At 38.5% G+C, this 15,139-nt stretch overlaps 2 protein-coding genes across 5 annotated transcripts; one reads left to right on the top strand and one right to left on the bottom strand.

Moving 5' to 3' along the window:
- LOC147227686 (signal-transducing adaptor protein 1-like) lies at window positions 1-5,391 on the top strand. 3 transcript variants are annotated; one of them, XM_086157926.1, is made up of 9 exons: window positions 1-275; window positions 416-487; window positions 1,151-1,267; window positions 1,411-1,467; window positions 2,344-2,546; window positions 2,661-2,792; window positions 3,807-3,876; window positions 4,480-4,582; window positions 4,660-5,391. In XM_086157926.1, the coding sequence occupies exons 1-9, from the start codon at window positions 168-170 to the stop codon at window positions 4,857-4,859; spliced, it is 1,062 nt and encodes a 353-aa protein (XP_086014052.1). In that variant the 5' UTR covers window positions 1-167; the 3' UTR covers window positions 4,860-5,391. The 3 variants fall into 3 exon arrangements, with proteins under 3 accessions (XP_086014052.1, XP_086014053.1, XP_086014051.1); XM_086157927.1 differs by having other exon boundaries at window positions 386-487; window positions 2,383-2,546; XM_086157925.1 differs by having other exon boundaries at window positions 386-487.
- A 134-nt stretch (window positions 5,392-5,525) lies between these two features.
- Window positions 5,526-14,884, bottom strand: ankrd13d (ankyrin repeat domain 13 family, member D). 2 transcript variants are annotated; one of them, XM_086157923.1, is made up of 16 exons: window positions 14,007-14,884; window positions 13,764-13,899; window positions 13,555-13,679; window positions 13,311-13,356; window positions 12,508-12,651; window positions 12,118-12,307; window positions 11,741-11,807; window positions 11,319-11,400; window positions 11,086-11,147; window positions 10,821-10,951; window positions 10,559-10,716; window positions 10,367-10,480; window positions 8,600-8,772; window positions 8,231-8,310; window positions 7,257-7,490; window positions 5,526-6,036 (listed from the first exon to the last, which is right to left on the bottom strand). In XM_086157923.1, exons 1-16 carry the CDS (start codon window positions 14,088-14,090, stop codon window positions 5,973-5,975), a joined length of 1,890 nt encoding a protein of 629 aa, XP_086014049.1. In that variant the 5' UTR covers window positions 14,091-14,884; the 3' UTR covers window positions 5,526-5,972. The 2 variants fall into 2 exon arrangements, with proteins under 2 accessions (XP_086014049.1, XP_086014050.1); XM_086157924.1 differs by having other exon boundaries at window positions 13,764-13,896; window positions 14,007-14,879.
- Between the last annotated feature and the right edge of the window lie 255 nt (window positions 14,885-15,139).

The following is a 15,139-nucleotide window of genomic DNA, read 5'->3' as shown; positions in this document are numbered from 1 at the left end:
CCGCATCCCATTGTTAAATCAATACAGAAGGAAATAAGAATGAATAACTGGTTTAGATCCAGCTTCGCTCTAGAAAGCAGCAAGCAAACTACTCTCAGCTGCTCATTCAATATCGATGACAACGCTGCTCTTCTAAAAGTAGTTCTGTGAAGCAGTAGGGATCACCCATGAGTATGTCAATGCCAGTTAGAGTTGTTCACAAGCGAAGGGCCACCATCACAGCTCTGCCCCTCTACTACTCTGGATTTCTGCTCATGAAATACTCAGATGAGAAGGTAAGGGCAAAGAGATTATAACTTCCTGAAAAAAAGAAGTATTTCTGAGATGTTGTGAATGAGCTCATGTCAAATGTAATTATTTTCTTCATTTGAACATTGTACGAAAGGTGACATCCAAAGGAATTCTTGATTTTCAGGACTTTAAGAGATACTACGGGGAGCTACGAGGTGCCACTTTGTTTCTTTACAAAGACGACACACAGGATACAGTAAGGAAAAACTCTCATTTTCCTCCTAAAGACATTTTAAAAAATAATGATGTTATTGATTTGGGAAATCACTAATCATATTTTTGTGCGTATCCCACTACTACTACTACTACTACTACTACTAATAATAATAATAATAATAATGATAAACTTTTGAAATAGCTAAAACATATTTAAATTGTATATTTATAAAGAGAAATAAGGAATCAAGCAATCTAAATTAAAAGCAGAAATACATGAAGCTAACTAATGCAATAACATTCAATTAACAGTTATTGGGGTTAAAATGACTAAACAAAAAAGAAAAAAGTTGTCTTCCAAAAAGAAAAATGCAAAAATGATTTTCCCCATGCCCTTAAAATGAAATAAAAAAAAACTTTATACATAAGATGGATGGTAGAAAAATAAAAACAAAGTGCCTATATTCCATTACCTGGACTTGAATATTTGAATGGTTGCTGTAACAGAAAGCAAGGATTACAAATCACATACAGAAGAAAAGAGGAAAGCACAGAGAAATGCATGGCTGCAATGGTGTCAAAGGCTCAATCATGAATTTATTGTGCAGAAATTCCTTTGAAATTCCATTAGTATGAGAATTGTACTGGACCTCGCTCGGTCAGTAGGGAAGAGGGTATTCTAAATGTTTTCTTGCTTTGACAGTACACAGAGAAGCTGGACCTGGAAAAACTGAAGTCCATGAGGTTGGAGTCTCCATATGCGAGAAAAATGCCAGCCATCTTCACCTTGACGATGCATGTTGGCGAGGTGCAGCTTAAGGTGTGTTGAAATAAAATGTTATAGGTTTTATTCATAAAAAATAGAATAAAGAAAGCAGCAGTTGTATTGGTAACCATTTAGAGGAGGGATGAGTCCATGCAGAATCCCAAATTGTTAACCTTTTATGACCTGTGACCTTACAGATGGAGAATGCCGATATGGGCGAAGAGTGGAGGTGTTACATCTTGACGATGGTCAAAGTATGTAAACTTGCAATGACACGAGGCCTCAACTCAATGAATCAAAAACTTGACTCCTATATTGACCTATGTTATGGTTCAAATTTGTTAAAACTGAAGTCTTTCCATTTATGTTCACCTCCGTGATGAGAGCTGGAGGCTTTACTCAAAACATGGCCTTATGAAGCAGTAAACAGTTGGTCATAACATGTCAAATGTTATACTTGTCTCTAGATGGCGGCATTTATGTCCAAGGAAATATTAGGTCAAATGTGGGCATTATCCGGCCCGCCAAACTATTGTCTTTGAATATTTTAATAAGTATTTTCAATCAATATTGAATTTAGAAACTCCATGTTTTTTTCTTTGGTTTAATTTTGTATTGATGATTACATACAAAATAATGTTGGTACATTCATATGATCATTAATGATTTTAAAGTTGAAATAAAATGCCATTAAATGGGAATCATTAAATAGCAATTTACATTTTGTTCAATTTACATGGTATCTTGTTGGCCAGCGCATAAAAATTAAATAGCCGTGCATTAGGTGGTAAAATTTGAACTTTAAAAGAACTTTATGGTTTCAAACAGGAAATAGAGCATCCGTGTGACCCATAGTGTTACATTAACCTGCTAGTAATCTTTTCCACCAAGACAAGAGTTAATGATTTGCACAAAACACGATGTGTTAATAAAGCTAGTTTTATTTGACGTGCTATAAGTGGAAGTGCCAAGTGACCATAGTTTTCTTATGGCGTATTGTTCTTTTTTCTAACATAACATAAGATGACAAACAACTCATCTATTTTCACACCAAAGTGTATTTAAATCTGTTTAACTGGTTGTTAATGATTGAGAGAAATCCCCCTGTTATCGTTTCTTTTTCCCGGTAGAAAGAGATACCAAGTAAAGTACACCTGCTTCCCGGTCAGATCTTGCTATTGAGAGAAGCTTTGGATCAGGAGAAGAGAAGAAATCCTGGGCCGGTAACCCCACCCATTCCTCCTCGTCCATCCTTTCTTCTCGCGGCGGCCCCAACCACCACTCCTCCTTTGCCCAAAGAAACAAGCGACATTGACTGCCCCTCAAGTCTGCCGTAAGTCTTTTCCGGCCTTTTATGAGAATGCTGTTCGGGGGGGGGGTTTCTGCAGGGTGATCCTGCCCTGGATAAGACGTGCGTGCATTACTGTTCATTTACTGATTCCTGCAGGTGTTTCTTCAGAGTGACTCGGAGGGAAGCGGAGCAGATGTTGGAGGCGAACCCTGAGAATGGGCATATCATCATCCGCCCCTCCACCTTAACTAATAACTACGCGCTGACACTTAGACAAGTCACAGACAGGTCTGATCCTCCAGCTTCGCATCGGGATTGTATAAAAAAAAATGCAAGAATAGATCTGACTAGTTTTTTCTCTATTTACAGATGGCTGTTGATTCCTCCATTCAGCAAATAAATATACATATTTGCCTTATTTTCTTGTTGTAATTCTGTATTTAGTATTTCTCTCTCAATCTGATGGATAAAACAAAGAGGGACTCCTTTGTAGTCAGTTAAAATGCTTTAAACACAAAGGCACGTCCAGCTGTGTGTAACTGAAGCATTTGGAAACCATATGAAAGAGGAGGACAAGGAGTGATATCAGAGGAACTATGAAAAATGCCTGAAAAACCAATCACTATTATTGTTAATTAAAATTTTGCAGTGGAAATTTCTGCAAATACATCATGACAGTTGATTAAATGTGTTATTTGTGAGTAATTACTGTTGCCTAAAGTCATATTTTCGTTTCTAGGTCAGATTACTCTAATTTGACAAAGAAAAAAACAATTGTAGCCAACTGCTTTTGTTGTTTTTTTCTTTGTTTGACTATATTTTTACATTAAATAGGCCCAGGAAAAAAAAGAATAGGGTGACTTGTTTCATAACTATGTGAATTCACTCTTGATCTGAATGCGGCATAAAAATTAAGCCAATAGCTTTCCTCAGCTCAGCTTTGGCAAGACCATGGAGTCAGCAAATCCGTATGCCAACATCATTTCGAATGTTTTTTCTGTGGGGATTGAGTTGTAATTACGAGCAACACAAATCAGTTGTGAACTGCCTAAGCAAGGTGATGTTGTTTGCTGCATAATGTTGTTCCTTTATCCCTGAAATCTCATCCTTGAAGGCAACACTGAGCAGAGTCTCACTGACAAACCACAGCTTAGCTGGCACGTTAAACAATGTGTGGATTCCCTCACAAAAAAAATTATGTTAACTGTCTACATTCATTTTTTATCAATTTTGTAATGCTTCTTGTACATACCTTGGTCCAGTCACCAGTAGTGAATAATGCTTCTCTTGCTTGTGTTCCAGGGGACCTGTCTTTAAGAATTTCAGACTGACCGCCACAAATCCAGGATTTGTCATCCACCTTGAAAATGCAGTGAGTTTCAGAATCCTTTCACTAGAATTTACACAAGGACAAATTCAAGCAACAGCATTCGGTTTAAATTACATGTAAAATCAAATATGGACAACAAAGCAAGTCATCGATCAACTCCTGCTTTATTTGGTTATTAAGCTCAAAACCACATTTTAAGAATGGTTCTTTATATCTACAGTAACATTCACCTTCTCATTAATACTGACAAAATACAGAAGAAATGTATTTGATGTGGTCACACTGACCTTGACCTTTGACCACCACCAGTATGTATTGAGAACATGTGGAAGAATTTGTTCCGCATTTCAGTGAAATCCCCTCATGACATTCTAACATTTTTCTCTCATGGGTGGACGGATGAAAAACTCAAACGGATGAAAAACTCAAAATCTGATGCCTCGGGCCACAGTGATTACTAGCAATTGCAGAAAAACAGAGTAGGGGAAAATCTAGGATTACGTAGCTTTCCTTCTGTTAACTAGAGTGCACATATGGATAAGTAGCACTGCAAGGGATGTAACACACTGAAAAAGCATGTTTTTCTTGACTGAAATGAAAAGCAAATGTCATGCACAATTGTTTTTTTTCTAATTCTCCTTGTAGTTAACTGTTCCCTCTTTAAATGATGTGCTTCAATACTTTCTTGAGAAGACGAACTACCGTCTTCATCCGTACGCGGCGTCTACTCCCTATGACACTTGCCTTGGTGAGGAGAGAATTTTAATTAAAATACGATGAAGGATACTTTCTCAACTGCTATTAATCATTGTTTGTTTCCACCAGAGGTGGTCCCTCATCCAAAGTGCAATGGTATTCCCCAAACACTACCTCGATCATCACCAGCCCAGGCACCAGCTTCTCCACTGTTGCATTTGCAGGCGAAAGGGCAGCTTATGCAACCAAATGAAAGTGAATATGTTGTTCCTGATGATGATGATTCTGCAGAAAGTGTGAATGACACAAATGTTTGCCATGAGTACTGATCAATTTACAAAATTTTACTCCGTTTGTTTTTTGAAGCAGTTACATAAAAACAGTTACTGCGACTGATAAAGAGAAATACTACTAAAACGAGCAAAACCAAATCCAGCGCAAGTTAATCGGTTTCAGTAAAATGTTTCATTTTGACGATATTTTTCCGACCTAAGATATAAATATTTCAAATTCTTCTGTCAAAAGACATCTTGCCAGGCTCAGAATGCAGCATGAACAATGTATGAGAAATAGAACATTTATTTAATATCATGAAGCTGTTGCGACCGGATGTGATTCTCATTTGGAAGTCAGAGAGTTAGAATGGTTTAGCTTTGTTGAGCTTCAAAAAACCTTTAAGAAATAAAACAAAAAAAAAGTTTAAATGTTTATTTGTTTTTGTTTGATTTTCAGAAAATCTAATGAAAGCTGTTTTGTTGATTTACTCAATTTAGATTAGTGCGTGATGCTGCTTGGAAATGAAATTCAGTTTAATTCAGTACTAACACACATGGATGAACACCTACTGTATATTGGATCTAACCATCTAAATTTTGATGACGTAGATTTTAGTACAAGAACATTGTGGTTTAAGAATATAAATGATAGAAAGGGTGATCAAATGAAAACTTGATTATTTGGTGTTTTTTTTTAATACAAAAAACAGTACAATTCAGGAGTTTTGTTCTTCTTTATTTTTTCATACATATAGGATTAAGTCAACATAAATGTTGCAAATTGTATAAGTTATTCCATTAAGATTTTTTTTTCATCAGCATCATGATTCATATTATAGGTTTAAAGTATAAGGATCATTCATCACTCATTAAATACTGCAAGACTGTGAAAAATATTCAATAAAAAAGTTAACACAAAGACTTCCTTTTGTCTCCTTCACATGTGTATTTCAGAGTACCTGTTTTCACCTTTGACTACAAATTCCAACTGTTTCTCGCACACTCATGTGACTCACGCTGTTCCTGTACACTTTCTTTAGCAGCCTTCACGTGAGAAAAAGATAAAACATCTGTAATAACTTAACTTCTCTGGATTTAAAAAAAAAAAAGGAAATAAATAAACATTGTTCCATAATGGAGACCCGCCTTCACTGCTTTGATGAGACATTACTTCTCAGTGAGTGACAGCTGCAGAATCCTCTCTAGCTCCTCCTCTTCCTCCTTCCGCTTTCTGCAAATAAAGAAAAAGGTTTTAAGCTACAGAGTTGTAGACATACATTTCAATCTTCTCAGGAGTTTAACATATATTTTTCTGGACTTTGTTTTGCATTCAAGACCAGCAGAAAATGATCACAACGTTAACAATTACTATACAGATTTATGTGACCTGTGTGATTCCAGAGTTTATTCAACTACATCACTATCTTTACTGTGTTAGGACTATGACTGTCAATAACGGATACAGGAGCAGGCCAGAAAAAAAACAAACGTACTAGTAAGGGTTGTAATGTCACTGTATTGAACTATAGCACCACTGATCTTGGGTGCCTAAATGTTTTATCTTCTTCAAGCATACTGCAAAATTAAGCGTATCTGCCTCTGCCTTTCCAGACTTTGCTCATTCTCCTGCTTTTTTTAGTGTTTATTTACTTTTTGGGTAACCTATCATGGTAATCACAATATGTTTATCAGTAGCACAGTAATGTAAGAAATTAGGGGTGTAAATACACAAAGCAAGTTAGTTACTGGTCAAGAAATCATACCAATCACTAGTGTTACAATCTGCATGACAGACAGCTCTGGACTCTAAAATCAACCTTCTAATGCACTTTGATAGGGCAAGATTCATTATTATAGGTAACTTCATGTGGTAACTTGCATTAGGATAATTAATAAATAATAATAATAATACATTTTGTATCAGATTTTCATCAGTTTTTCATGTATTTTATATCTTTTCAAGTTTTTATCTTGTATTAGTCAGTGTTCAGGCTAAGTTGTTTGCCAGCACTCATGTAACATTTGTCTTTAAACTGGTCTCTTGGCTGTTTTTTGTTTGGCCTTTTTTTTTTTTTAAATCAACTGAGCTGTCAGTAATTTAAGCTTAACATGCAGGCGCCGAAGTTTAGCATAGTGATTTTCATACACAAACATCAACGCATACACACCTGATGCACAAAGTACTGTCCAAAATATATTCTACACGAAGACTGACACTGAAGAATATGAGATTAAACTTTGCAATATAACATTTTTTCTAATAAATTCAGAATCTTTTTATTGGAAAATTTACTAATTTGGTCAGTAGCAACAGCTTGTTCAAAACGTGTTCCCGTTTTTATGTAAACTACAAAAACGAGTTCAAGCCAAAAGTCACTTTGTTCTACATAAGCTCTGGTATGACCGACTGACTTGTGCAGCGGGACCCTTTCTGACTTCTTCCCATCTAACCTGTCGATCTCCTCCTGTTCTCGGCACGACAGCTCCATGGCAATACGCAGCTGCTCGTCGAAGCTGGAAGCCACACCAAATTGTCCCGTCAACTGAGGGTCAGTGGCTGTGTTGTAGGACAGTGGGTAATTGGCTGGGGGGTCCAATGGGGAGACGGAAGAAGGCTGGATGGGGTTAGAAATGTTGTCTCCCTCTCTGTTGGCCAATGAGATTGACAAGGACTCCTGTATCGCCCTGTCAGAGACAATTAAGGAGGTAACATGGGAAAAATTATGAGGACTAAGGGTAGAATGAAACCAAGGTATCACTGCTGACCCTTATTACAGGATGACAAAAATAACTGCAATTGAAAGAAGTGCTAATCACGGAATTCTATTCACAGATGTTTAATTTAATGAATTCCACATTGTTTTCCTGGGTGGGACTGGAGCCTTTGGATGGCTCATGTTTAGAATAAACAAAACTAGAAACTCCAATACACTTGGAGGATAATTTACAACCCTGGAAAATGTTTTAGATGAATTTTAACTTCACTTTTTGGAATAATCAAGTAGCACATATGCAATATATTAGCAAATGATAATTAAGCACTGGAAAAAAAACTACATTGAACAACATGGCCATCTGAATTTGGTGTTCTTTCCCATATTATATGGAATCAGAGATTTGGATTTAGATTTTCATACCTATGTACAATTTGCCAAGGTTATTTCAGTTTTTGCGGGATAACATTAAAACCTCCAAGAACGGCACATCATCAATTCTACCACAAAAATTCAAACAACAATATAGTTCAGCTGAGCAAGTAAGGGTTCAGGCTGTCGGGCAACAAGGTAGTATTTGAAGGTTTGCCATTGTACAGTCTGCCTGGGGATGAGCGCAGACTTTCAGGTCTGACATTCATGTGTAAACCTGTCTGACTCCAGGCAGCTAAACTCCTACCTGTAAACATCTGATGATAGGAGGTCACTCACCTTTCCAGCTGAGAGTCTTCCTCATAGAGGGGGGACTGAGGCATGGGGCGGCTGTTGGTCAGTGCTTCCCATATGGTCACCTAAACAAGAACACACAAGATTCAAGATTCAAAGCATTTATTGTCACATGCACAGTGAAGCTTGCTTCCCTTTCCCCACAGTGAAATTCCCACTTTGCTGTCCGAAGTGCATTTGGATATGTACATATACATATGTTGGTACATACAAAAACATGAAACCTTGCTTTAAACACTTAAAGAACACCAAGGAGGCAATCTGATGCCTCTTGATGCAAGAATGTTTTTCAGTTTGGTTCTTGGAGTGGCTGAGATGATGACCTTGACAAAGACCTGAAGGAGTGTTCCTGACCTGGTCACTCTCTGTGCCTGCATCCAGCAGGCTTTGTTGGATAGCAAACTGCAGCAAGTTGTCATCTTCATCTCTCATTGGCTCGCTGCGACCAGGCCCAAGGGTGGTGTAGTCTGGAGGGGGTTCGAACACTGAGGGGTCCACATCACAGTGGAAGGGAGAGACAGCCCCACCTAAGTGAAATATGAGAACTCATAATGAGGGTCTGAAATTTTTGCAAGCCGTACATTGTCAAGTCTATTTCCTCTATGGAAACGTCATAATTCAGATTTAGAAAAAAACTTTATTTGTCCCTGAAGGGCAATTGGGGACACATGGGGCAGAAGCGTCAAATTGTGATCGTCAAAGAATAAAATAAAAAAAAGAAGAAAAAATTTACAAAATTTAAATTTACATTTAGCACCAGATGTAGATGACAAGCAAAATTTCTTTTGAGGATGAGCTTGTTCAACCCTCCTTTGATAAACATGTCCTGGAACATTACCATGTGTCCTAAATGACTCAATCCAAGGGCAGATCCAGGATGCTTCGAGATCCCATCACTGACATCACATTCAAAGGAATACGGGTACATTTTTTTGGCAGGATGAAAGACAATGTGTTCTGACTTTCCGATAGAAGAACAATATCTTCACAAAGAGCATAAACATGTCACTGTCTCATGAGCAAAGCCTAATACAGAAAAGCCAGGAGGGCTATTTAACTAATTTTTCGAATGTTCTCTTATAATTTTGTTTGCCAGAACAAACCAAGAAACAGACCCAAACTATATAACTAAAGTGACTCAGAGTTTTAAATTTCTGTCTGATTTAAACTGCAACTCATAAAAGTAAATGTAGCGCATCCCGAAGCTCTTTACACTCTTTAATTAACTTGAGTAATACTGGGTTATTACTCAAGATCTTACACAAAACAAGGAATTTTCAGATTACATAATAAAAGATCCATATTCCCACCTTAAGTTAATAGTGAAAAATGAAGATAGCCTCTACAGAGTTTGTAGTCCTAATTTTTTTCAATTACACAAATGTACAGGCAAATGTGACTTTGTATTATTTCCAATTGTTTCTCACCTCTGTTTTCATACAGAGCAGGAATGTGAGCGAAAGATCGCTAGATCTAATGTAACTTAACAGGCATATTTATATTGATGATTGCTTCTTTTTTTATGCTGCCTTCGACTTTTTGACTCAAGATGCATATGGCCCAGTGTTTATTGTCACACGTGATCTGAGAAATGCTTTTGCGGTAATCAGTCATTCAGTAAAGGTGTAAACAAAAGGTCTGAGCGGAGTCTGAAATTGATTTTGACAAAAATCCTTACATTTTCAGAATTAAAACAATTATTTTTCATGACAGCAGAAAGCATCTTTAATAGCTCTTTCTGTCTTTTTTGTGCTGAAAAAATGCTTGTTTAAAAAGTTAAAAAATGTGACATGACTTTTCTTTAATGACAAGAAATGGTCTATTTGACAGTTTAAATAATCATTTCTTTAATTAAATTAAAAAGGTTTCTGGTTCTAAAATCCTTTTCCCAAAAAGTCTTCAAGATACAAATGTCATGCAACGAAAGAGAATGTCAATATATGACACATTCTAAGACATGCTGGAGATACTCCAAATGATTAAATATGTAACAACGCACACAAGATGTCACTTTGGCCTAAAAAAAAATCCAAACATTGCCCAGTAATATTCTAACAAATTAAAACACCATCATCAACACCTATTGTTGTAATTATGGGGAATGAATGAATAGATAGCTACCAGCTTCTTCAGAGGCCTCTGGTTTTTGAACTGTCACAAAACTCACTGGCTCATCGCAGCCACATAAGTTACTGAAGGTCACTCTGGCATTCAGCACATGAAATAAAGGAATCTCTGGAGGACAGGGAAAATGATTCAGTGAGTCACAACAATAAACGACGGTCCATGAGTTGGAAGTAGTGTAAAACTCACCAATCTTGACCGGGAAACCCGGTGGCAGGCGCAGGGTGATGAAATCACGCAGCTTTGCAAAGTGGGCATTTGAAATTGCCATGAGGTCAATGATTGGTGTCACTTGTTCGGCCAGGGACAAAGGATGCGTTTCACTCAACCAAAGCGTTGCTTTGAATCTGAGCACAAAGTGGAACGATACAACTCAGAAGATATATATAAAGGTATGATAAAGAGCATTTAGGTGCAAAATGTGGCTCTGCTGGCATGGATCTGTCCAGACCTCTGGACTTTGCTGGTGAGCTCGATGGGACGTCCAATGTCTCGGCCATTCAAGTTGAACTCTGGATTGAAGTACTCTTCAGCTGTAATGGCTGTTGGGTTGTGAGGGCTGGCACACTGAGAAACATTACTCTGACAAAGAAAGAGATTTACATATAATGGTGCTCATCGAGTGGTGGTGAGAGAGTGTGTGTGTGTGTGTGTGTGTGTGTGTGTGTGTGTGTGTGTGTGTGTGTGTGTGTGTGTGTGTGTGTGCAGTCTCTTACCCCATTGTGAGCTGTGTGCTGTTCAGCAATTCCTAGGAAGGACTGCAGCGGTGTCTTTGAGCCTGAATGGAAATAAAACTCTATTGTCACTCTGTTCGGCCTCTTTTAGGCAAAGACAAAATATAATTCCCAAGTACAAAAATTGTTAGTTATTGAGGGAAAGATAAAGTTTTTCATTTAACATCTCAGGTTCTTGAGTTAGACATCTGTGTAGTAAGCATGTGTGAATTTACCTTTGCTCTTTGATTTGTCCTGGTCTGACAGATGCTCCGTCCTTGACCGAGTCACCAATTCCACATTGGTAGCACTGTAAACCTGGACAAGAAGTAAAAGCACATGAAGGATCACCCTTTTTACTCGTTCAAAAAATGATTTGAAAAAACATTGAAACTTTAAGTGCTTTCAATTATGTATCTCATAATTATAAAATATAATATAAATCATACATTTTTCTAAATTAAATCATAACTCACCAGGCATAATCTGCTGCATTATGCAATAAACATCCATTCTACTAAACATCCATTTATACTTTCTTTAAATTTTAATGTAGAGCATAACATCATACGCAATTCAGCAGCTTATTACACTCTGACAAATAAAAAAAAAATCTTAAAATGAACTGTAAAATTCAGTGGGGTCAGTTGTTAATCACCTTGGCTTCATATCCACTGACCACCTCACTCTTCTCAGAACGCCAGCCCCAGATTCCTGATTTGTTACTATACATTGAAAAGGAGAAACACTGATAAATCAAGGCCAACTGCATAATGGTTTACATTGTGTTTTTTCTGATAACGGTCAACGAAACTATTTCTATTCTAAAACTGATGGAAGGGGCTGAAACTTATAAAAAACAGCAGTAGAAAAAAAGAATGCAAAAAGAAAGTTATAGATGATTAAACAACTCTAAAGAATGAGACATGGTGACTGATGAGGTCTAAAATTAGTTTATGCGGTTTGCAGCACATTTACAAATTCATGTCCATCCAAATGGAGTCACTGTGTTCTGTCAAAATATGTGATTGATACCGTTCAAAGGCAATGTTGCGAGTGTTGAGGTGAGTCGAGACGATGGGGGACGTTAGCCTCTGGGCCGTGTTCTCCTGTGATGGCTGCATGGCTGCCAGGAGAGAAGGTGCATCACGTGGGGACAACACCAGTGGCTCTGTGTACACCACCTGCTTCTCATGGTCTACCTCCATTACAACGGCACCATCATCTGGGGAGAAGAGCACAAACAGATCAAAATGACAGAGGATGTTACAGCCAGGACCACAGTGTTTAGAAAAAGCATACTGTATTTAAGAAAGAAGAAGAGATGTAATTGCCACTCTTGATTAAATCAGAAAAAAAAAATTAAGCAAAAGACCGAGTCTACAAGGATCACAAGTCTACAAAGTCTCTATTTGTAAGACACACCTCCGCCCTTGAAGATGTAACTACGTCGTCCTTTCAGCCAGGTCATGTGTTCAAAACCCAGCAGAGTGGTATCCACACGTAGACATGAACCACTCTTCCAGACACGGTAGACATCACTTGGACAGACTTTAGAGACCAAGGGCACTGACATAGGAATTGAAGAGTATGGATGTAAGACAAAGCAGGACTAGGCTGACAAAAGAGAAAATTGGCAAAGAACAATTCATGAAAACAAATGATAATGAAATAAAGATGTGCAATTCATTTGATTAAAGCGGTTAGTATGAAACTACAAAAACTTGAATTTGTATGAAATAGGAAGAGTGTAACTCACAATATCTGCTATCTGTTTTTTTTTTTCCAAAAAGTGAGCAGAATCATTTGGTTAATTTTAGAATTATACTGAAGTTTCTCAGATCCTGCTTAATCACATCAATGGTAAATTTTAAAACTGAAAGGTTTGTGACAAATGAAGAATTAATTTTTCTAACACATTAATGTAAGTAATAAATATAAAGAGAATATTTCATTTACAGCAATATGAACTTCTTTCTGCTACATAATAACCCGTGAAATAACTTGTAATTACCCTAAATTTGGTTTGTATAGTAAAATTTACTATTATTCCGGACAGACAGAAAGACAGGAAAGACAAAGTGCATAGAAACTTGTCATGAAATAACTGTGGGCATGCAGTCATTTAAGTATGCTAATGTGGCTTTGCCCAAATAAGAGCATGCAGAGTGACAGCTGCTGTGGTTAAGAGCTGTCCAGCTGCAGTGGTGCTGAACGGCCTCACTCACCCCAACTGGTGAACTCCCACTTCATCTCCACATAGAAATCCCGTGCCTGATAGGAGGGTGAGGTGAAGTGGGGTGGGAGAGGGGGCAAGAAAATCAGGCAACTTTACTGTGGAAGGGGGTGGACAAACTATGAACAAATGTTTAAACATGCTGACATTTTCCTGACTGTGTAAAGCAGAGCTTCATATGCTGTTTTGTTGTTTTTTTTGTGAAAATCAACTGGGAGTCTGCTTTTTAAAGTTACCTGTCTTAGTTTGCTCAGCAGTTCTGGGATGCCCGCCAGACGCTCAGTGGCACGCTTGAAGTCTCTGTACTGAAGCACTAGTTGTACAAGTTCTGGGTCCCCGGTACTCACCGCCTCTTGCAACACTAAATATACAAACACATTAATATTTTCTCACTTCCCCTTGCAGCCTCGGGGTATGCAAGCGGAGGCCAAAGCAGAGATCTCACTGGTCCAGCCCTGCGCGTTGCAATGTGTCGGGTCCGCAGAGTATCTGAGCAGCACTCGGGTTGACTCCAGATGGCCCAGACAGACGGCCAGCTCCAGCGGGGTGCGCCCCCTCGGATCCAGGCGCTCCACATCCTGCTGTAGAAACAGCAACACACATGCACCACAAGCGGCGTCGGCGCAATGCGGTGGGACGGTAAATGCGCGGAAAAGCTGCAGCTCCCAAATAACCCTCCCCCTCTTACCTCTTTCTTTTGCAGCTCTCTGTCAAGCTCGAGGTACTGATTGTTCCAAACCAGGAAATGCAGAGGAAAGGCTTCTTGAGCCATATTTACGGATAAACTATATTAAAGCTGTACTTGTGTTGTGAATTCGACAGCTCGGGTTGGGGTGACGCCACAGCAGCGGCAACGACTTCAGAGCTCAACGGCACAGCTGGTTTCGTAGCTAGCTACTTAACACAGCGGAAAATGGTAACTTAAAGGCTGGGAGAATAAACTGTTTCGGTTGTAAGACTTGTCACTCCGTAAATAGACGAGTGACAAACAGTAGGCAGTTCACAAAAAGGTATGCCGTTATCCCTATTTAAATTAGTGGGCTGAGTTGGCCCGGCTAACTCAGCCCACTAATTTGATGTAAGTTGGTTGACGTTAACTAACAGCTAACGTTAGCGGAGCTAACGTAGCTAACTGGCTAACAACAACATTGTCTCCTGCTTATATTGGCAAAAGTTTCCTGTTCTGCACCATAGGGAAAAACAATCACACAACCAAAAATACACATCCAGGTCCATTCATTTTTGCCCACAATAAGTGTTCCTAAAAAAAATATGTGAAAACGCCGGTTGATGACGCTAGCTAGTCGCTGCTACCGCAGACATCCAGTGTATGTAACACAGGGCTTGTTACGGTCTGTCAAAATAGATACGGCCTTTATTCCAGTTTCACATCCAGGTCACCGGAGATGAGCGCGTCCCATCGGTCTGCTTTTTGCTGACAGCTGCTACCGATCATGGCAAGCTTTGCTTGACTGCCAGTTAGAATCCGAGCCACATCTGTCGGGTGTGCCGCGGTGCGTCGTGCGCGCAAAACAAACGCTGTAGCTCAGGCGAGATGAATTTATGGCTACATCGTCATCCTCTTTATTTATTTATTTACTGAAGCGTCGCTTCATTTCCAGGTTATGGGGAGAGGCAGGGTGGAGCCATCGTGTTTGATTCCAGTGCGCATAATGTTATTTTCAAATATTTTAAAAAAGCAAATTAAATGCAGTTTAGTACATAACATTTGTTCAGATAATTTACCGGCAATATTTTAATAGCTGTAACTTTCTCCATTCTTTAAACGAGACGAATCGATTTGTCAATACCTTTGCACTT

The sequence above is a fragment of the Fistularia commersonii genome, chromosome 13 (genome assembly GCF_037954325.1).
Source record: "Fistularia commersonii isolate RoL2024-O1a breed Wild chromosome 13, RoL_Fcom_v1.0, whole genome shotgun sequence".
Taxonomy (NCBI): Eukaryota; Metazoa; Chordata; class Actinopteri; order Syngnathiformes; family Fistulariidae; genus Fistularia; species Fistularia commersonii.
This window is presented reverse-complemented; position numbering and strand designations above follow the sequence as displayed.

Bases quoted from the DNA above. Each gene is read 5' to 3' on its own strand.
- ankrd13d (XM_086157923.1), bottom strand. From the start codon at position 14,090: ATGGCTCAAGAAGCCTTTCCTCTGCATTTCCTGGTTTGGAACAATCAG. The intron at 13,680-13,763 runs GTGAGATCTCTG...TTGTATATTTAG, and splicing joins CAACGCGCAGGGCTGGACCA to TGTTGCAAGAGGCGGTGAGT. The intron at 12,652-13,310 runs GTGAGTGAGGCC...TTCCTATGTCAG, and splicing joins GTGGGAGTTCACCAGTTGGG to TGCCCTTGGTCTCTAAAGTC.
- LOC147227686 (XM_086157925.1), top strand. From the start codon at position 168: ATGAGTATGTCAATGCCAGTTAGAGTTGTTCACAAGCGAAGGGCCACC. The intron at 1,268-1,410 runs GTGTGTTGAAAT...GTGACCTTACAG, and splicing joins TTGGCGAGGTGCAGCTTAAG to ATGGAGAATGCCGATATGGG. The intron at 2,793-3,806 runs GTCTGATCCTCC...CTTGTGTTCCAG, and splicing joins CTTAGACAAGTCACAGACAG to GGGACCTGTCTTTAAGAATT.